The sequence below is a fragment of the Hoplias malabaricus genome, chromosome 14 (assembly GCF_029633855.1).
Source record: "Hoplias malabaricus isolate fHopMal1 chromosome 14, fHopMal1.hap1, whole genome shotgun sequence".
Taxonomy (NCBI): domain Eukaryota; kingdom Metazoa; phylum Chordata; class Actinopteri; order Characiformes; family Erythrinidae; genus Hoplias; species Hoplias malabaricus.
Window position 1 is genome coordinate 22,503,604 of NC_089813.1, and position 22,057 is coordinate 22,525,660.

Genomic DNA, 22,057 nt, shown 5'->3' on the forward strand with positions numbered 1-22,057 from the left:
TGCAAATGACTGCTGCAAAGTCTGTTTGTATCCCTGTCGTACATGCAGTTCCTGAAGTCGGTTTTCATCAATAAACTGAGCTTTCACCATTTATGGTTATTATGAATCCCATACACCCTTCCTGGATCAGGGCCTTGTCGTGGCGGAAGGGCTTGTGTGGTCTCATGACCTCCAGGGCTATGTCGTCGGGAGCTGTTAGCTCCCAGTAGGGTCTCCCATGGCGAAAAGGTCTGGAGTGAAGATCCAGACAAACATGATCCAAAAGCATTCCTATGAGTACACACATTAAAATTCAGTGTACCCTGCCCGGGAAAGGGTTACCGGGACCTACCCCTGGAGCCAGGCCTGGGGGTAGTGTCCGACGGCGAGCGCCTGGTGGCTGGGCAGCCCACATAACCCGGCCGGGCTCAGCCCGAAATGGCAACGTGGGAGGATCATGTAGGCTCACCACCCGCAAGATCCAGAGTAGGGGTGCGGTGCAATGCCCATCGGGCACAGAGCGGGGGCAAGGGGGCCCCTGGCGTCGTGGAACTTGTCAGCGGAAACTGGTTCTTGGTACGTGGAACATAACCTCACTGGGGGGGAAAGAGCCAGAGCTGGTGCGTGAGGTTGAGAGATACCAGCTAGATATAGTTGGGCTCACCTCTACACACAGTGTAGGCTCTGGAACCAAACTCCTCGATAGGGGTTGGTCTCTCTCTTACTCAGGAGTTGCACAGGGTGAGAGGCGCCGGGCGGGTGTGGGGATACTCACAAGTCCCCGGCTGGCGCCTGTACAGCTGGAGTTTGTCCCAGTAAACGAGAGGGTCGCCTCAATGCGGCTCCGGCTTGCAGAGAGGAAAACTTTGACTGTTGTGTGTGCGTATGCACCGAACAGCAGCTCAGAGTATTCGGCCTTCTTGGAGACAGTGACTGGAGTTCTAGAGGGGATTCCATGCACTGACTCTGTTGTTTTGCTGGGGGACTTCAATGCTCACGTTGGCAATGACTGGGAAACCTGGAGAGGAGTGATTGGGAGGAACGGACTGCCTGATCTAAACCCGAGTGGTGTGATGTTGTTGGACTTCTGTGCTAGCCATGGTTTGTCCATAACGAACACCATGTTCGAACATAAGATTGCTCATAAGTGTACTTGGTACCAGAGCACTCTGGGCCAAAGGTCAATGATCGACTTTGTGGTTGTGTCTTCTGACCTGAGGCCATATGTTTTGGACACTCGGGTAAAGAGAGGGGCTGAGCTGTCAACCGATCACCATCTGGTGGTGAGTTGGATCCGATGGCGGGGAAAGCTGCCGGACAGACCTGGTAAACCCAAACGTATTGTGAGGGTGTGCTGGGAAAAGCTGGCGGATGACTCTGTCCGGATGGATTTCAACTCTCACCTCCGAGAGAACTTCTCACATGTTCCGGAGGAGGTAGGGGGAATGGAGTCTGAATGGACACTGTTCCGGACCTCCATCGTGGAAGCGGCTGCATGTAGCTGTGGTCAAAAGCTTGTCGGTGCCTGCTATGGCGGCAACCCAAGAACCCGTTGGTGGACACCAGGGGTGAGGGAAGCTGTCAAGCGGAAGAAGGAGGCTTTTCGAGATTGGCTAGCTCGGGGAACTTCCGATTTTGCGGATGGGTACCGGCAGGCGAAAAAGGCTGCAGCTGTGGCAGTTGCTGAAGCAAAATCCAGAACATGGGAGGAGTTTGGAGAGGCCATGGAGAATGACTTCCGGGCAGCCTCAAAGAGGTTCTGGAAAACACTCCGACAGCTCAGGAGGGGGAGGGGGGACACTGTCCAAGCTGTGCTCAGCAAGGATGGTGAAACTCTGAACTCGACTGAGCGTATTGTTGGGCGTTGGAAGGAGCACTTTGAGGAACTCCTTAACCCGAGAGACATGCCTCCTGTACAGGAGGTAGGGCCAGAAGTGTCTGGGGGGTCAGATTCCATTTCCTTGGCTGAAGTCACTGAGGTGGTGAAAAAGCTTCGCAGTGGCAAAGCTCCAGGAGTGGATGAGATTCGCCCAGAGTTACTGAAGGCACTCGATAATGTGGGGCTGTCTTGGATGACACGCCTATACAATATCGCATGGACCTTGGGAACGGTGCCTTTGGATTGGCAAACCGGGGTGGTGGTTCCAATTTTCAAAAAAGGGGACCGGAGAAAGTGTGCCAATTATCGTGGCATTACACTTCTCAGCCTCCCGGGGAAAGTCTATGCCAAGGTGCTGGAAAGGAGAATCCGTCCGATAGTCGAACCTAGGATATTGGAGGAACAATGCGGATTTCGTCCTGGCCGTGGAACTATGGACCAACTCTTTACTTTTGCACAGATGATTGAGGGGGCGTGGGAATTTGCTACTCCACTTTACACATGCTTTGTGGATTTGGAGAAGGCATATGACCGTGTTCCCCGAGAGATTCTGTGGGAGGTGCTCCAGGAGTATGGGGTGCCAGGGTCGCTCCGGCGAGCCGTACGGTCCTTGTACTCTCAGAGTTTGAGTTGTGTTCGCATCCTTGGTAGTAAGTCAGGCTTGTTCAGTGTGGGCATTGGACTCCGTCAGGGCTGTGCCTTATCTCCACTCCTGTTCCTGATATTCATGGACAGGGTGGCGCGGCGTAGCCTGGGGCAGGAGGGCTTCCGTCGAGGATCTCGGGAGGTGGCATCTCTGCTTTTTGCGGACGATGTTGTTCTTCTGGCTTCTTCGCACGGAGGCCTCCAGCGTTCACTTGAGCAGTTTGCAGCCGAGTGTGAAGCGGTCGGTATGCGGATCAGCACCTCCAAGTCTGAGGCCATGGTTATCTCCCGGAAACAGATGGCATGCTCCCTTCAGGTAAGGGGTGAGAACCTGCCCCAAGTGAAGGAGTTCAAGTATCTCGGGTTCTTGTTCACGAGTGATGGGAAGAGGGATGGTGAGATTGACCGTAGGATAGGTGCAGCGTCTGCAGTAATGCGGTCACTGTACCGCACCGTTGTGGTGAAGAGAGAGCTGAGCCATAAAGCAAAGCTCTCAATTTACCGGTCAGTCTACGTTCCCACTCTCACCTATGGTCATGAGCTCTGGGTAATGACCGAAAGAACAAGATCGCGGATACAAGCGGCCGAAATGAGCTTTCTCCGACGGGTCGCTGGGCGTACTCTCCGTGATCGGGTGAGGAGCTCAGTGACTAGGGAGGAGCTCGGAGTAGAGTCGCTGCTCCTTCGCATTGAGAGAAGTCAGTTGAGGTGGTTTGGGCATTTGATCAGGATGCCTCCTGGACGCCTCCCACTGGAGGTATACCAGGCACGTCCAACTGGAAAGAGGCCCCAGGGTAGACCCAGGACACGCTGGAGGGATTATATCTCCCGGCTGTCCTGGGAACGCCTTGGGATCCCCCAGGAGGAATTGGTGGATGTTGCAAGGGACAGAGACGTCTGGGCTTCTTTGCTCGCCCTGTTGCCACCGCGACCCTGAAATGGAGAAGCGGAGAAGAAAATGATGATGATGATGATGAATCCCATACATTGAAGTCACACACTGACCATGCATTACTCTTGTGGACTCTCAGACCCTTGTAGAGGTAGTAAACTCAAATTGTCAATGGAACCCCTGCAGTTATCTAGCCATTAATTCCACAGAGCAGGACGTAATTTCTCCTTAACCATTCTTATAGTTCCAAACACACAAAATCAACACAACATAACCATGTATTTCCCTTGAATAAAAAGAAAAGAACAAAAAATGAAATAAATCAGCACACAGTGATATAGAATTTCCACCACGGTACCAATTCTTTCTGTCCTATGGTAGGGTTTGTGTGTAGCACAGACCCCATGAAATCATGGACCCTCCCAGTCAGGCACAGTGGTAGGTCTTCTGCTTATATCTAATAGAAGTTAAAGAAGGTTGCTTTTAAAATTTCAGTGGATACATCAGATGTATGGATGTTTAAGCATTTACAGAGCCTGCTAAATAGTTACATGCAACAAAATTGATAGGCTACCTCAGAATGAACCTTTTTTTATTTTTTTTCTCAGAAAGCTTAATTAGCATATGGCAGCCATAATGTAGATTCTCAACATTGTTAAATAAATGTTAAGATTTAGTGTCTTTTGGCACCATTTTTGACACCAGTTATGTGAGGATCTCATGAAAATCCTAGTACTAGTTTGCGTATTATGCAAATGTAAAAATTGTGTAAATGAAACTTAATAATCCAAATTGCATATCCTGACCCAATTATTTTGTTTAGGAATCTATAGTGCCCCCCACTGGTCATTAATATGTCTGTATGACGCAGTTGAAGGAGAAGAAAACTAAACTTAAGCAAAATGATGGTATACATGTCCTTGATCCCAAAAAAACTGCAAAATCCAAGAATAGTACAAATTGGAAGCACAAATGGGCTAGCAAGTGCTGGAAATATTTGGCAAATATACATTTAATTCAGATACATTTAATATTTTGTTTGTAAAGTTTAAATACGTTGTAAAATTTTAATTTGTAAAGGCTATTTGAAACTTTTGGCACAAAACTCAATAGTTTGTACATTACGTATGTATTAGACTGTTTGATTGCATGGAGTGATTTAATGAAAAACATGTTCCTCTGTCAAATATTGTTAAAATTATAACAAGAAAGCAATAATATTTGGCAGGAATTCATAACCCCAGTTCACCACATTAAAAAAAGAATGGACCTATTTTCTGCTGCATTCCCCTAGTCCTCTTTGGGGCTGGGAAGATGTGGGTGATTGTATTCACCTGTCAGCACCCATGCCAGTGGGTCCATACGTGCCCGAGCAGGAGCAAATTTTGACAGTAGGACAACATATACTCTGCCTGACATGTTTGACACATATCAATCTCACTGTGTTTAAGGTGGAGAAACTGGAAAAGGCTGAGAGTAAGAGGAGCACTGAAGAAGGCAATGAACCAACCTCAGTTGTGTATGGTAAGCAAGCAGCAGAGCTAGCTGTGCCACATATAAATTGATACCTCATTAAGTTTTAGTATTTTCTCTCCTACCCTCTCCACCTGAAAATGCTCTTGGATTTGTCTGGTGTATTGTTATGTAGAAGTTACAGAAACAGAGAAACTACACTGATGAGTGATTTCTTGTTTTTGTTGATCACTGTATATTTCCAGATGCTCATTATTAACCTAACAATTTCAAGTCAAAGTAATAAACAAAAACAGTCAAGGGCTTCAGTACAACATAAACAGTGATTCTGTAAAACGACCATGTGTTCTAAGACAAGGGTATTTAATTAAATGCCAAGCCCTGTTATAGAAAATTTACTTCATCAGATCAGTGCCATTTGTGAATATTAAGGTAGGCTAGTAGTTATATCAAAATGTTATGTTGTTAACAACAACTGAATGTCAAATTAAATTACAATTACAGGTAAAAATTTATATATTTCAATAATATTTGTCATTGTCCTGTGAAGGACTGGCGTCCCCTCCAGGGTGTATTCCCGCCTTGCGCCCAATGATTCCAGGTAGGCTCTGGACCCCCCGCGACCCTAAAATTGGATAAGCGGTTACAGATAATGGATGGATGGATAATATTTGTCAGTTTTCACATGGACACATTATAAATCACAAATACTCTCGACAAACAAAATACTTTTCTCATTTCAAATAAAATTTAAGATAAAACAACGCTTTTGCAAAAATCATTTGCATATTAAAATAAATGCCCTAATATCTTGTACTTGTGGGTGAATTTACTGCTTTTCCCCCTCTATCTTCACAATATCAATATATTTTGATCTGTCTCTTTATACAGGTCAGCAGTTCATGTTGACCACAGGTCAGTCTCCAGTCACAACCCAGCCAGGATATCCTGGATTTGGCTACACTGCACCTGTATACACCCCACCAGCATATGGGTTCAACCTTCAGCCTTAAAGCCCTATGAACCCAATGACTTTTAACCTCCCTCACCACTCCAAGAACATGGTAAATATACACCTGTGAAACAGAAGCCCAAACTTGCACTTGGTCCAGCATGATCAAGACACTGAAACCAACAAAATGAAATGCAAACAAAAAAGTCTGGCACCATACTGAATGCTCTTAATCATATCCATAACCTACTCTTAACTAACATTGTATATCAAGCAATGTGTAAAATGTTATATTTTTATTTTGTATTACGGTGGTGTAACATTGATGATGAGATGCAAGTACACTAAAATAACCTCAGAATTCTTAGCACTGTTACTGACTTTTAGAATGATTGTATTGTTGAACACAATCTGCCGTTGAACAGAAACAGTGGTTATCTGTTCTTTTTTGCCATTTTTATCATTTTATTCTGCAGTATTATTTTTGGTTTACATATTTACTGGGACTAGATTTAGTCTCTGTATTTTGTCAGGAAAAAATACCATCAATTTGGCTCTAAAGCCACATTGAGCACAACTGACAGGAAGATTCGATTAAGAAGTATACAGTCTGGTCCTTGGGATAACTGCTCTAATAGTTTGACCTTTGTTCCATGATGCTTTTGATGAATTCTCTGAAGTCCAGTACAAGGAGTCTCATATGGTACGACAGTAAATCTGCATTTTTACAAATTGTTCATTCACCACAGGACATTCATTATGTACCATACAAAAGCAATTATATTAATTCACAGATATATATATATATATATATATATATATATATATATATATATATATATATATATATATATATATATATGTGATGTTCTGACATATGCATAATTTATGCTGCTGCTGCTCTTCTTAAGTGACTTAACTTCAACTTTACTGCAAGCCATAAGCAATGTCTATAATGTAATTTTGTCAGAAGGTTGCAAATTAAAAAAAATATATATCCAAAACACAGGAGATCTGGAAGCAGCTGTATTTGGTTGCTAGGATACACAGGTGGGACAGTGTCTCTGGAGCCTTTAAGAAGGAAAATGGCTGTGTAATGGCTGCTCACACAGGGGGCCAAGTTCACCGATTCATAAAAAATAAAGTTGACACGCACTACCTAGAATATGGTGTGTACTCGTTCTTTCTCTCTCTCTCTCTCTCTCTCCCTCTCATTTTTATATACACATACAACAAAGTAGTACCCATAAACATTGAAATCAGTCAATATATTGATAACATTTTTCACATCAAACCACTTTTAAAGGTTAGTTCTCGAACTGAAACAAGCAGGATGTGGAAGAATTCGCTTTTAGAGTGGAGAAAGGTGATTAAAGAAGGAAGTAGCAACCTCCTGTTGGTACGAAAATGAGGTGTAGTGTAATGAATTGCGAAACTCCACTGAGGATGTTTGGTTTCATTTTGAAGCCAACGATGAGAGTACCCAACAAAGTGTATTTGGCGACACCACAGATTCGCCTTTTTTAAACATGGCAAAATACCAAAAGTCTTGGTCAAATTCGTGATCCATCTGATATGTCTGTTTGTGAAGATGGTTAAGTTTCGATGAACCACGTCTAAGCAAGACTCTCCAGGATGTGAAAGCTCTTTGGGTGTGTACACAGAAACAAACTCAGTCTTTGAAAGGAGGCTGTGGTGGGATGGACCTCAGCGCGTTGTCTTTGCGCTGATTGGCTGAGCCACTCTGGCCTCTTCGCAGTCCGATGGTGTGCTGCTCTCTGTGGGCGGAGTCTGGCGTGCTGTGAAGTGAGAGGAGAGCGCTACGTCAGAAGAGAGTCGCTCCCAGCGCTTTAAGCTTTTATCTGGCTCTAATTTTTGTTCCACGAAGAGCTGTCACTTCTGAGAAATCACCACTTGGACTATTACAACAGCCGATAAACAGGGTTTTTACTCTCAGTCTTTGACAGAACATGTCTGAGCGAGTTCTTTTCGGCCACAAAAACCGCTGTTTATCTGCAGCAGCGGCGTCTGGAACAACCAAACTAACACACCCCGGCAAGGCCATTATCGCAGGTGAGTTTACTTTTCTGAAAATATTCAGTTCTGAAAGCTTTGAACACGCAGGGACCCCGCCATGACACTTCTTACAGGCTGAAAATAGTCCTTTGATTGCTTCTCAGACTTTTCAAAAATGAACTGTAACTTGTCCGATGTTTCTCATCTTCAGTGTAGTCCGTTTGGCTGAATGAGTTGGAGAATGAATGAACACTTTCAGGAAAGTTCTATAAAAAAATACTTTATTTTTAGGTGTGCACCTGTAAGTCTATTGCTGAATCTTTCTAAATTTTAATAGAAAAATTAATAAAATTATAACCTGGGTTTGGAAAGGGGGGGGGGGTTGTTGTAATGGGTGTCAGTGTTAGACACAGGCACTGTAGATTGGAGATTGCAGTTTTCAAACAGGCATTCTGAGGCACAGATTGCACTTGTGCTGATGGCATTGTTAAATTGACCCTTTTAAATATTGTTCTTATTTTTTACAATTTAGTTGAACTAGATAGAAAATGAAATGAAATCAACTCATGTCCTTTAAAATTCTTCAGACCTGTGGCCCTCATCTCCATCATTGTGAATGTTAATATCGTTATGGATTAGAAATACAGGTATTTTGAAAATCTGTTAATTTTCTCCTTAATTTTGTGCAACTCATGTTGAATGTTCACATTGTCTCTTCGTGGTTAGGCAAACTAAAAAGAGAGAATGTTGCCTTCAAGTATTAGTCAACGACATTCTTATCCTGTAAGAACCTTTACATGCGTGTAGCATTAAGTGAAGTAAAACACCATTAAATGGCCAGTATCCATTGGAAAAAGGCTGTGATGAAAGATTAATATATGACAATAACTCTCTTTTTTAAAAACTGAATGGTCAGTTTTTGGAAGTGGCAAATATAGCCTGTTTTGAAATGGTTGTTGAAATGTGTACCAACTGATATAAGTCCACCAACTGGGCTTATATCAGTTTAGACTTGCGCATTCACCCTGAAGATATCAGTTCATATGTATATGTGAATATATTACAACAGATGTGTATAGCATTTTTACAACAGATGTTGAAAGCAGCAGTGTGTTGCCCTGTGAAGGACTGGCGCCACCTCCAGGGTGTATTCCCGCCTTGCGCCCAATGATTCCAGGTAGGCTCTGGACCCACCCTTACCCTGAATTGGACAAGCGGTTACAGATAATGGATAGATGGATGTAAATTTTAGTGCTTGTATGGTGGGTGGGCAGCTAGTCTGAGGCACGTAGCAGTAGAAGGCGAGCAACAGGGCTGTGTTTTGTTTTGGCTTTATGGGTTAAATTGTATGCTAGCCAACATCCTGTGATCCAAGCAACTGTGGTGGTTTCTAATAGGAAATGAGGTCAAATAGGTCCTCAGGAGCAAGATCAGACGAGACCTTAAATGTGAAAAAGAATGGTATAGTCGATATGGAATTTAATTGGAAGCCTATGCAATGAAGATAGAACTGGACTGATATGATAACATTTTCTAGTTTCAGTAAGGACAATGGCTGCAGTGTTCTAAACTAGTTGGAGTTTAATCAGGTTCTTTTCCATTTTCTGCCAGAAATTACTTACACAAATCTTGAGGCATTGAATAAACTAGAGGAAATTTTAGGAAGTAATGTTACTGAAAATCTTTCAGAATTTTTTAGGGTTTTGAAATGAATTTTTAGAGGTCAAAATATGATCAAAACAACAAAACATGTTAAGCACTTTTCTAAAATTAATTTGGAATCTTCAAACACAACTGCTCCATAAAGAAAATTATTAATTTTACTGCAGAATTTTTTTTTTTATAAATCTAAGTTTAATGGAAACATTTTCCAGTTTACCTTCCTTGACAAACTAATATCATTCACCTCTCCAAATGGCTTTTTACCCTCACCAAACAGGAAAAAAGTTCTGACTCACCTAGATTTATTCTGATATTTAGTCTTGTTTCTAATCCAGTACTCTTCCCCTTTAAGGCCAGATGCGTTGGAAGGCAGGAGCTTTCCCCTATTTGCTGTAGAGTGAGGCCACCTCCCTCACTCCCCTCCTCTGTTTAAATTGTCTCACTAGAGAAAGGACAGACAGTAAAAGGGAGCTATGCTTTGAACACTTATTTATTGTTTTGATTGTTGTTTATTTTAATTGCTATTGCTCGCCATGCGCGTCAGTTTGGCGCCAAAGCATAGTTGCTTCCCCGCCTCCTTGGTTGAGCATCGCCCCTAATTGGTCTACAGGCTTGATTGACGTGTCGTTAAAGCTGAGAACCCAAGCTACATGGCCTTAGCGGAGATCCACAGGGAACATGTTTAAATTATTTTATTTGTTGTACTTTATTTTTAACAGTTTTTTTCTTTTTGCAAGTATTCTTTACACAAACATGAGGATTACTAACGAGTGGATTGACGCAAAGACTTCAGCTTTGCTCTTGTTTCGAAGGGGATAAGCTATGTAAGCACTGGTATGCTTTGTGTGTGTGTGTGTGTGTGTGTGTGAGAGAGAGAGAGAGAATTGCTTTGTGGGCTCCTCAGGATTCGTGGCGCCACAGGTGTTTTTTTTTTTCCTCCTTGCAAGGAAGAGATCTCATGTATGGAATAAAGATTTCTTTTGGTTTTAATTCAGTAGTCATACATTTTAGAATAATGACTTACATTTTTGTTTTCCCGAGAGCTCTGTTTTTTAAGAAGGTGGAACAATAAATTTGAGGAGAAAAAACACTTTTTTTTGTACATGACTGAAGTTTAACTTGTCTGTAAGTTTTAATTCACTATTTGAATTACCACAGAAACTCGTTTTTTACTCAATTTGTTCAGTGATGTAGCACTTCTGTCTGTTTAATTTCATGCAGTTAGCACAATTTAGAGTGGGTTTCTACCAAAATAATCTGAAACATGAAAAATAATTCAATATTACTCATCAGCAGAAAATGAATAAAGCAATATCCTCATTTCTTTGAATGATTTTCAATGTTTGGACGTCTTTTTGCCATTTTCTTCAATGACAAGCGAGACAGGAAGCCTAGAATATATGACTGAGATACATTGTTTTTTTTTTTGTTTTTTTTTCTTAAATTGTTTACTGACACCAGGGCTTCTTTAAAACATTAGATATAATTAGGCATAACACATTAGTTTACAGCAAGCAAACAGACTGAAGGGTTAGCCCATCTTGAGGAAACATCTTCTTAATTTAATAAGAAGTGTTTTAATTACAATCATGAATGTCACCTTTAATATAGTATATATTTTGGAGATAAAGGAAAGTGGTCCTAGTAACATTATATATGTGTTGGTAAATTGACAGATCTGAATCAATTATGATGCCAAGGTTTTTAGTGGTTGAACTTCATGGAGAAGGGGAAATCACAAGATTTAATATGAAGTCTGATATATAGTTTCTTGCAGATTTTGATTAACACTCTGCTATGACTGGGCCTGAATATGGATAAGAATGTGATTCTTTTGCAGTTGGGAACAAAGTTGGTGGCCCACCACCTTTTCCTGAAATCTTGGATTTAAATGCTAAACTTGGAAAATGTCTATAGTTAGACAAAACATTAAGATCTTTTTTAATTTATCTGAGCTTCAATAACACACAGCTCCAGGGGCCTGGAGGTTGTGGGTTCGATTCCAGCTCCGGGTGACTGTCTGTGAGGAGTTGGTGTGTTCTCCCCGTGTCCGCGTGGGTTTCCTCCGGGTGCTCCGGTTTCCTCCCACAGTCCAAAAACACACGTTGCAGGTGGATTGGCGACTCCAAAGTGTCCGAAGGTGTGAGTGTGTGAGTGAATGTGTGTGTGTCTGTGTTGCCCTGTGAAGGACTGGCGTCCCCTCCAGGGTGTATTCCTCCCTTGCGTCCGATGACTCCAGGTAGGCTCTGGACCCCCCGCGACCCTAAATTGGATAAGCGGTTACAGATAATGGATGGATGGATGGATGAGCTTCAATAAATGTTAAATTAATAGCTTTGGGCTCATGACTTGCTTCAAGCGTGCAGATTGTTCAGTTTTAAAAGTACATAATTTTGTTCTTGTATTGTTCTGACTATACATTTTTTAGTCTTTCTTCTGAAACTAAGTTTTTAGCCACACCAGATGACAGACAAGATGGACATAATATTGTGGATTTAATTATTTTTGTCTGATATTTTTGATCATGTTAATAAAGTTCATAAAAAATGTCCACAGCCAGTTGAACATAGGTAATACAGCAACAAAAGCAGCCATTATATAATTCCAAACATCTATCATCTATTTTTTTTTGTTACATAATTCTACATGTATCTTATAAGGGCAAGAAATATCGTCAAGGACATCACCCACCCAAATCATGGACTTTTCAGCCTTTTACCATCTGGCAGACGTTACAGGAGCCTCCGTTCTCGCACTAACAGGCTTCGTAAAAGTTTTTTTCCTGAGGCTGTTATGCGGATGAACACTATTCAGGCACTTTAAATAAACATTGCACAATCATTTCATTGCACCTTCTGTAAAGCTGTATTTCATTCATCCTTCAGTACATAATGCATCACCTACACAATGTTATTTTTTTTACATGTTTTATATTTCAATATGTATATATGGTTACTTTAACTTCCATAATCACAATGTTATATCACAACTGCACTTTATGTAAATCATCACAACTGCACATTATGTAAATTATGTAATAATGTTATATATTGCACTTCTGGTTAGATGATAACTACATTTCATTGGCCCTGTACTTGTACTCTGCACAAAGACAAAGTTGAATCTAATCTAATAAGTGGAAAGTGGAGCCATTTACACATTTTCTTATTAAACTTTTGATATATCTTGACATTAATATATCAAATATTGTGTGTGTGTGTGTCTGTGTGAATGTGTGTAAATGTATTTACACACACTGTATTTGATATATATTAATGTTAATATATTAATAAATGTTCAAATAAATATGACTACAAAAGTGATGGTGGTCCTCATAGATCCCTATGATAAAGAAAGAGAATTCATGTGATTCATCAAAAGGTTGTAAATTATTAATGAATATTTTTTTGTGCAGTGTAATGTAATAAATATATTATTATTATTATTTTATTTTTTCCCACTATGGGTATCTTAGTCTTACGAGAATGACCATTTAGAATCTGTGAATCTATATTTTAGGGAGATCTTTCTCTCTCTCTCTCTCTCTCTCTCTCTCTCTCTCTCTCTCTCTCTCTCACTCATGTGAGCTGTAAAAGCATTCCAGGCAGTTAGGTGCCATCTGGAAAATGGTCAGATGAAAAATATTTTTCAGTTATATTTTCCCTCTAGAAATGCCATGTTCCTTCATCATATCTTTCATTATCTCTCCTCCACCATTTCATAATAACACAGAACTGGCATTAAATGATGGTGTTGTTTCAAATTGGTAATGTCAGTGTATTTTGCACTTCACGGAAGCAGTAGAATGGACCATCTTAATTTTGTCCATAGAAGCTATTTCAGGGATATTTGGGCAGGCAGAGCCCATTCCTTTAATTATTCTCTTTTGCTCCCTTTGTCTCTCACTGTGGAAAGCAAACATGACTCTAAATTGCTGTGGTCAGCAGTCAGATATGATGTAGGCAAGTCACTGTATTGCAGTGGTGAGATCAGCTTTAAAGTGCATTTATGTAATGATATTACAGCCGAACTGCTAGATGACGCTGACAGAGGAGAGTTCATGAGATGGTGCACTGTTTAGAAATGGCAGGCATTGAATCATTTGAAATCATGTATACTGAAAAATATATCAAGGAATAGAATTAATATTATTCAAATGTGTACATAATCTACAGGAATAAAATATAATAAAAACAGACAGAAATGTGTATCAAACAGAAATGTTTGATAGTGTTTTTATATATGAACTTGAGTGACATCCCATTCTTAATCCATAGGATTTAATATGGTGTCAGCACACCCATTGTAGCTATAACAGCTTTTAAGCTTCTTCTGGGAAGGCTTTCCACAAAGTTTAGTAGTGGATTTGTGGGATTTCTTGACCATTCTTTCAGAAGCATATATGTGAGGTCAGACACTGATGTTGGATGTGAAGGCCTAGCTTATAGTCTCTGCTCTAATTCAGCCTAAAGGTGTTCTGTCGGGTTAAGGTCACGACTCTGTGTATACCAGTCAAATTCTTCCACACCAAACTTGAACATCCGTGTCTATATGGACCTTGCTTTGTGCACTGGTGCGCAGTCATGTTGAAACAGGAAGGGGCCATCTCCAAACTGGTTCCACAAATTTGGGAGTATGAAATTGTCCGTGTCTATATGGACCTTGCTTTGTGCACTGGTGCGCAATCATGTTGAAACAGGAAGGGGCCATCTCCAAACTGGTTCCACAAACTTGGGAGTATGAATTTTTATATATGAAATTTGTATATATGGAATTGTAACCCTTGGTATGCTGAAACATTAAGAATTCCTTTCACTGGAAATAAGGGGCTGAGTCCAACTCCTGAACACCCCACACCATAATCTCCTCCAGCAAACTTTACACTTGGCACACTTTACACTTCTAGAACTTTGGCATTCAGTGACATTCAGTGAGTGAAAAGGTAAATGGGATATAAACATAACATTATGGGCAACCCTTGTTATGTTTCGGAAAAATGCAACGAGCTGAAGAGAGGCTCTGTCTGATATTGTCCTCAACACTCAGTGACCTGGAAACATTACATTGCACAAGGACACACACACACCACTATCCCCAACTGCCATAGTCACATATCTAATATAGGTTAGGGATGGACTAAGGGAAAGCCTATGGTCGCTATTGTGTTATTATCATAAATATACCTCTACTGGTGCAGTTCACTCATTGCTTTGTCTTGATGCAGTAAGATAATTCATTATAACCTTTTACAAACTGATGATGTCACCAAACAGTTTTACAGAAATTAGAAGTAAAACAAAAATGAAATAATAATGTCAGGTTAGCAAGCCAGTAGTGACAGTAGCAAGGAAAAACTTCCTCGAAACTTGGTAGGAACCTAGACTCACAAGGGGGAACCAATCTTCCTCTAGTCAAATTATAAGCAGAGGATCTTTAATTTAAAACCGCATAGGTAGAAGAGCCTTGGAGTCGTGAGTTGTGGGGCCCTTAAATGATGGTCTGTGCTGAATCAGCACCATCATATGTTTAAGTGTGGGTGAATCAGGACAACAAATGTCACAGATCTGAAGTTGCAAATGGGCAGTAGAGTGGAGGTGTTGAATGTAGCAGGTACTTGGAGTGTGTAAAATCTGGGCTCTTTTAATGTTCTCAGTCAGCTGGTTTCATTTAAGAGCAGAATAGTATCTAAATCCAGCTTCTCCATGTTGAGCTTTTACCTTCAACAGGACTAACTGACTAGTTCCTAAAGATCTGAGAGCACAGCTTGTCTTATATCTCTGTAGCAGATCTGATAAATCCATTAAGGCATTTATAGACCAGTAACAACACCTTAATGACTATTCTGTAACAGACTGGTAACCAGTGTATGAATTTAAGAATGGGTGTGATGTGATCTCTCTTTTTTTTTTACTCCTAGTGAAAACTCTGGCAGCTGGGTTTTAAATCATCTGAAGTTATTTAATGTTTTTAATAAAACCATGTTTTTTTCAATAAAATCATGGATAAATCTCTTCAGCTCTGTTTTATTAAAAAAATTCTAATCTTACTAATAATGTCCTTAAGATGGAAAAATGCTGAGCTAGTAACACAACTATTAAACTGAAATCTGAGTCGATTAAGATACCAAGGTTTCAAGCTAGTTCTTTAGATTTGAGGGCTTCCAAGTCCAGATATGCAGTTCATCTGTGCCTTGCATTGCTGATCCCAAAAAAAAAAATCTGCAGAAAGTTGTCTCATCCAGTTTGTGATGTTTTCAGGGCACTTACAGAAAGAGTCAATTAGGCCAGAGTCATTTGGGGGCAGGGCCAAGTAAATCTGAATATTGTCTGCATAGCTGTAATTTCACAGGCCATAGTCCTGTACAATCTGGTCAAGAGGAAGCATGTATTGATTAAACAGGAGCATACCAAAAATAAACACCTGAGGGACACCACAGGTCACTGGCACATTCTTAGAAATATTCATTTAGATTTCTACAATGTTACACCTGCCTTACAGGTATGATCTGAAACACTTTAGGACTATTCCTGAGTGTGCGACCCTGCTTGTGAGTCTATAAAAATTATATGCTCACTGGTGTCAAAGACATCACTGAGATAAACAAGTACCAAAGCACTTTCGTTTTTAAATGGAATGGAACTAGACTGGCATTTTACTATGCAGCACTGTATCACCAAACCTTCCTTTTCATTATTGCACATGTGTGAAATCAGGGTATAAATTATTGACTTAAAGGATTATTAAAACATTAACTGATGTTGCCTGCCTCTTGCAAACAAACAGTCTCCAAACACACCAGCAACAATAAGTTTAATATTACCCTGATTCACATTTTAGCAGCCTTCATACTGAAATTAATAATATAAAATTGATAAGAAAATGAACTTCTTGATAAGAACTTCTTCTTGTGTTTGTTTATGAAAACAGTTAAAGCTATAGTAGATGATTTTGTAGAAATCAGTAAGTGTGGGGTTGGAAAGAAATCCTACTTAAAAAGTCCCACCCCAGTCTTTCAGCCCTCTTTCCAAAGCCACTACCTTAAACAGTTTTTATACTGTCTATTACTCTCTTCCTACTTCCCTAAACTCATAAGTGCACTCTAAAAGTTCCTTACTATTCCGTTCCATTTTAATAAAATTACTAAGTTGAGTTCTTTGATGTTTCAGTTCCACCTTAAATGCTGCCATTGTCTGTTGTTTACCAGTGCATGCCATTGTCTGTTTCTCTGCTATTTTCCAGTGCTCATTGGTGCTAGTATGTTTGTATATACAAACACATATGTATGTACCTAGCCGTACTTGCTCAAACGAATACATTTTTGAGTGCATGGATTTTGGACTGGTAGATTGTCAGTTAAGCCACTCAATAATTTTCTTTGGTCCAAGAGAATTGATTGGATGAAATATTTTATATTATTTTTTATATATATATACACAAAAAATCTCTTTCTTTATGTCATCAGATCTTTAAACTTACTGGCTTCTATCAGGATGTTAAGAGTATTACGAGAAATATAACAAAAAAATATTTTTAAGACAAATCACCTACCTTAGCTTTAATACCAAGTTCCATGAATTTAAAAGGAACCTGGGTTAAGAAATTTCAAGTTTTTCATTTTCCACTATAATTACAAAAACTTTCACTGGAAAGAAAATATTTTATTTCAAATCAATTTTGAGAATTTCTATTAATCCATTCATTCTGAAATTTTAACATAATATGAAAGACAGCTGATGTATTGCCCATGCCCACTTTAAAGGTGATTTGTTATGGTCTTATGAAGAACAAATCAATATTTGTTTGCTGTTTCACTGCTGTTTTCAACACAGTCTCTGCTTTTTGTAAGTAGCTCTGGATATGAAAGTCTGCTAAATTCTGTAAATGTAAATGATGATTCAAATGATGTAATAAACTAAAACTTAACAAAAATGGAGATACATGTTTTTCTCTGGACAGTGATGATTTGCAAGGTTTAACACCATAGCACAACACAGGGATCATTCACTTCAGGAATGAATGTACTTTAGTGCAATAAAAGTACAAATATATCCAAGAACAATAGAAAACAATATTTAAAAATGGTGCAGGAAACAAGTACATATATATCAAACTATATAGATACAACCGGAAAGGTTGTCATTAAAAAAAGTCAGGGTACACTTTGCAATTTTTTGCAAATATATAGTACCAGTAAAGCTTTATTCATAAAAAGCATATTTAATAAAATTAGACCTGATTTCTTGCTTTGTTTTTGATATAAGGTTTTATAGAACTAAACCACTTTTTTTTCTTGAGCTGAGCTCTGGGTCTCTGTATTATAAACGCGCCCCTGGTTAGGAATTGTGAAAAGCTGAGCTTTAATGTATATGGCTTAAATGTATGCAAATGTATGACAAAAACTATAGGAGATACAACACATCAGAGATTTTCTTTTTTTCTAAATATTTAAATATTTAGATAAAGGTTTTGGTGTTGAATTGGCATTAAAAAAACAATTTGCTCATATTTACAGATACACAGACACAGTCTGTCATTTTGGCCAGTGATTTTATATCTTGATTTAAAAATACAGATCACTTGGTTAATTTTCAGGTTAATCTATATAGTATTTAGTACTTGGTATGTTATTGTATAACTGTTAGCTTTATAAGGACTGACAGAACTAATTGTGATATACATTTGCCATATTGCCCATGCGCACTTTAAAAGATTATTTGTTTATTATTATACACTGAATGTGGGCTCTGGCCTGACAGACCAGCTATACTGCCTTAGCCTGCATCCCACTGGAGAATCCAGCTCAGATCTGCTTTTTTAGCTTGATGAGCAAGTCCTATAACCTGCTTCCTTTGGCACACTGACAAAAAAAAATTGCTTTTATTTCCAATTATGGGAAATGTCATTTTTAAAGGGATTGCCGAAGGATTCTCTCTCTCTTGCTCTGTCTTTGATATATATATATTCTCTCTCTTTTTCTTTCTTTCAATGATTTATATCATAATCATGATCTGATTTTATCTGCAACATATTTTGAAATGGCTTGATTCTACAACCTGTTTCTAGTTCATTTATTCAATAGAAATTAATTCATGTTTGTTTCTGTCAGTAAATAAAAAAATATACTAATAAGGTAAGAATTAATTTAACAGAAGTATGAACAATATAACATAAAAAATGCACCTAACTTGTATTGGACATATGAAGGATAATTATAATGCCTGTAGGTATGAAACAACATGATACAAAACTTGCATTGCAATTGGAAAGTAACTTGCATGATTTTATTACATGATAACAACAAATAAGTTACAAATTAAGTTAGTATAGATGTATAGTGTGTGTGTTTGCACATTGAATGAATTGCCCTCATGCATGAAGTGAGTTATTCTCATATACTACAGAATTATGGCTTACATTTTATGTTAGATGATGTCAAGATACTTTACGCAGAACAAATGCCTTTACCTGAAATGAAATCATTTTAAAATTTATATATATATATATATATATATATATATATATATATATATATATAGTTCAACACTGATTAAAATGACAAAAAGGGCGCTGTTATGTTTTCAGTGAACACTTGTGCCTGAGGGCTTGAATTCTCATGTAGAATGCAAATTTTAGGGGCAGGTGAACTGAATGCAACACCTGGTCCACAATCTTTTCCCCAGCACTTTTCTGGCCCATGGTGAACACAGTTTGATGGCAGCTAGAACAAACATAATGCATGACTGAGCCCAGCTTGTATGTTTCTGGGTAGACTTTATATCCACCACCACCCTGATTAGAATGAAACTGTTACAGGAAATGAATGAATGCAAAGAGAGACATTTACAGCCCAATTTGGCACAGGGCATTATGGGAAATATACTTTATACAAGAGATAATTTGTGCAAGTGCACATTGTTTGACATTGCTTCATGCTTTAGTCCTGGGACAGAGTTGTACTTTTCTAACTGTATCAGTGTGCATATCATTTGTGAGAAAAAAATATAATCTTGAGACACTTCTGTATGGTTATCATTGAAGCCAAGTGGCACGTGTTCATGTAGCCTGGGGAAGACTTTATTTGAGTGCTATCACTCTGCTGGTTTAATATTTCTCGTACACTTCAGGGCTTCTCCTGATTTATGAAGTACTCTGTGCACTCACACACACATGTGACTACTCTTTTCATCTTTCATTCTTGTTCTCTATACTCTCCCATCCCCCTCTCTTTTATCCATATCTCTGTCTTGCTGGGAGCCAGCAGTTAAGCTCTGTGAGTGCTTGTCTCCTCTAGGCAGCAGAGGTCTCATCACTAAAAGGCACTGGTCACAGCCCCCGATCCACTCAGCTTTACTCTAACACACAGAGTACACCTATAACATTCATACAGCTCTATTCTAACACAACGCTCTCCTCAGGTCAAAAATGCTCTACCGTACTCCAGTTTCTCCGTAAAGTGCTTTTACCAAAAAAGATCTCCAAATCAGACTTGCATTGCCTGTCACTTCTGTGCCTGCCCATTTCCTTGGTACTATGTACAGTTTTTGTAAGTATAATGTCCTGAACCCACACTCAAAAAAATACTGTAACTTAAACAGAAGTAAAAATAATCCAGCAAGAACTATAGAAGTGTTAGATCTAAAAATGTAAGTACTGAGGTTTACTCTACAATCTTAAAAATCTACATGATACTGCTCTGCAAATTTTAGTTTTCTTAAAAGAGAGCATGAATAACAAACCTAAGATTTCTTAGGGTTTTTACATTATGTGCAAGTCCTTTAACCTACATACACTTGAACTACCTACACACAGGTGAAAATAACAGCCATGCACTTGGTGATTTTAAATGGTTCCAAAACTGTGTGGATAGAGACTTAATATATTGACAATATATTACAATGCAACATGTAGAGCTGTGCAAGAAGCAATTGTTACAGAGTGGAGATGAAGGCAATGTATATAGTTGTACATTATTTAGTGTGATGAACATTTGTTCATGCCATGTGCAAATATGCTTTTTGTTAGAGCCAAAATGGGTGGCTTTACAGGTCCATTTAAAGTAAGGATTCCCATTGTGGTTATTTAGCTCGACTGCTCGAGGGAAGAAGCTTTGTAATTGTTTGTATGTGCTGGCTTTGATTACCCTGAACCCTATTCCAGAGGGAAGAGGCTGAAACCTAGAAATGAAGTTTATAGTGGTCAACTTAATTCTTGCCTGCATAGTAACGAACCCAGCTTTGGTTGATGTCCTAAAGCAACAAGCAACAACAAGCTTCATCCGATGATTTTCTCTGTAGTCCTGATATTATGCTGAAACTTGGCTCAAACTGGTGAAGTGGTTGTTGGTTGTGTATATAATAAAAATAACTGAAAAAATTAGATTGCATTATAAAGTTTATTAGTTATTTAATCTGTAATTTTTCAGTACATTGTGAAATAAAAGGTACATTTAAAGGTATACTATTGCTTACTAAAGGTACAAACAGTGTAAATACACCTTTAAAGGTACAAAAGATGTTTTAAAGTTCTGGTGTGTTCCCTAGAGGTACACTGAATTCTCTTCTTCAGATGGAGGGGTAAATATTTGTAAGCATATTTCTAATGCAATAGGGACGTTTCTCAGTTTTATACACTCTCAGAAGAAAGGTACCGTAGAGGTACATTATTGCTCACTAAATGTGCACACAATGTAAAGGTACTCTCAAAAGTACAGCAGGTGTGTAAAGTCCAGTTGTGTTAAGGGACTTTACATTCTCTTCTATAGAATTAGAGGTCAATATATGTAATCATTCATTATAGAACTGTGAAAAATAAAACAACATAATGTCCTAGAGATGAAATGAGGCATATGAAATCAACGGTTTTAAAATCTGCAATTACAATAGATTAAGGTACATTTATGTTCCATAATTAAAGGTACAGAAATTTTCCTTCGAGGGTACCACCACAGTGACAGTTTTTTCTAACAGGAAATAATAAAATTTCCAGAATAGAAAGTTGTTTGATACTTTGGCTGATTTTATGTTAGAATAAAGACCATCTGGGCTTTTTTAGTGCACAAAATAGAAACCTCTCATTTTACAGCACTCTCTGATCCTTACCCATTTCTCTGACTTCCATAATTACTTCAGGAACAGCACATAAGCAAGCGACACATGAACCAGCTATCAATGCCATTATACATTAGTACACACCTGACTGGTCAGTGTGGATGTCTGTCACTCCAGCACCCTGCCCTGGATGGTGGTCTTTGCTGGTGGCTATTCAGAAGATCAAACATCATGTATTAATTGAGAGCTAAGTTTTCCTTCCTGAGAAAGATGAAAGGAATTATTAATATATAGCCTCATCTGATGTGTCTTTTTACTGTTCTTTTTTCTCCTGCAGAATGTTGCACTCTTATTTGCACCTCCAGTGTGTAATGATGACTGTGGACTTTTTTTAAATGTATGCATCTGTTTATAAAGCAGTAACAGAACACCAGCTTCACCAAACACAGCACCACTCTGCCATTATCTTTCCTTTGAATTCCATTGATTCTGTGCCACATTTATCCAAAGTA

General features: G+C 39.0%; 2 protein-coding genes across 3 annotated transcripts in view; both read left to right on the top strand.

Annotated features, from left to right (window-relative positions):
• The window catches only part of cltcl1 (clathrin, heavy chain-like 1), a 73,188-nt gene extending 66,580 nt beyond the window's left edge, over nt 1-6,608 (top strand). For both annotated transcript variants that reach the window (XM_066643602.1, XM_066643603.1), the window contains 2 exons: nt 4,847-4,919; nt 5,760-6,608. In XM_066643602.1, coding sequence (XP_066499699.1) covers nt 4,847-4,919; nt 5,760-5,881 — 195 coding nt within the window. In that variant the 3' untranslated portion in view covers nt 5,882-6,608. The remainder of the gene's footprint in view (nt 1-4,846; nt 4,920-5,759) is intronic.
• Nucleotides 6,609-7,709: 1,101 nt separating this feature from the next.
• Nucleotides 7,710-22,057, top strand: part of si:dkey-178e17.1 (tricarboxylate transport protein B, mitochondrial) — a 60,858-nt gene continuing 46,510 nt past the window's right edge. The window contains exon 1 of the mRNA XM_066644611.1: nt 7,710-7,893. Within this exon, the coding sequence (XP_066500708.1) occupies nt 7,791-7,893 (103 nt within the window). The 5' untranslated portion in view covers nt 7,710-7,790. The remainder of the gene's footprint in view (nt 7,894-22,057) is intronic.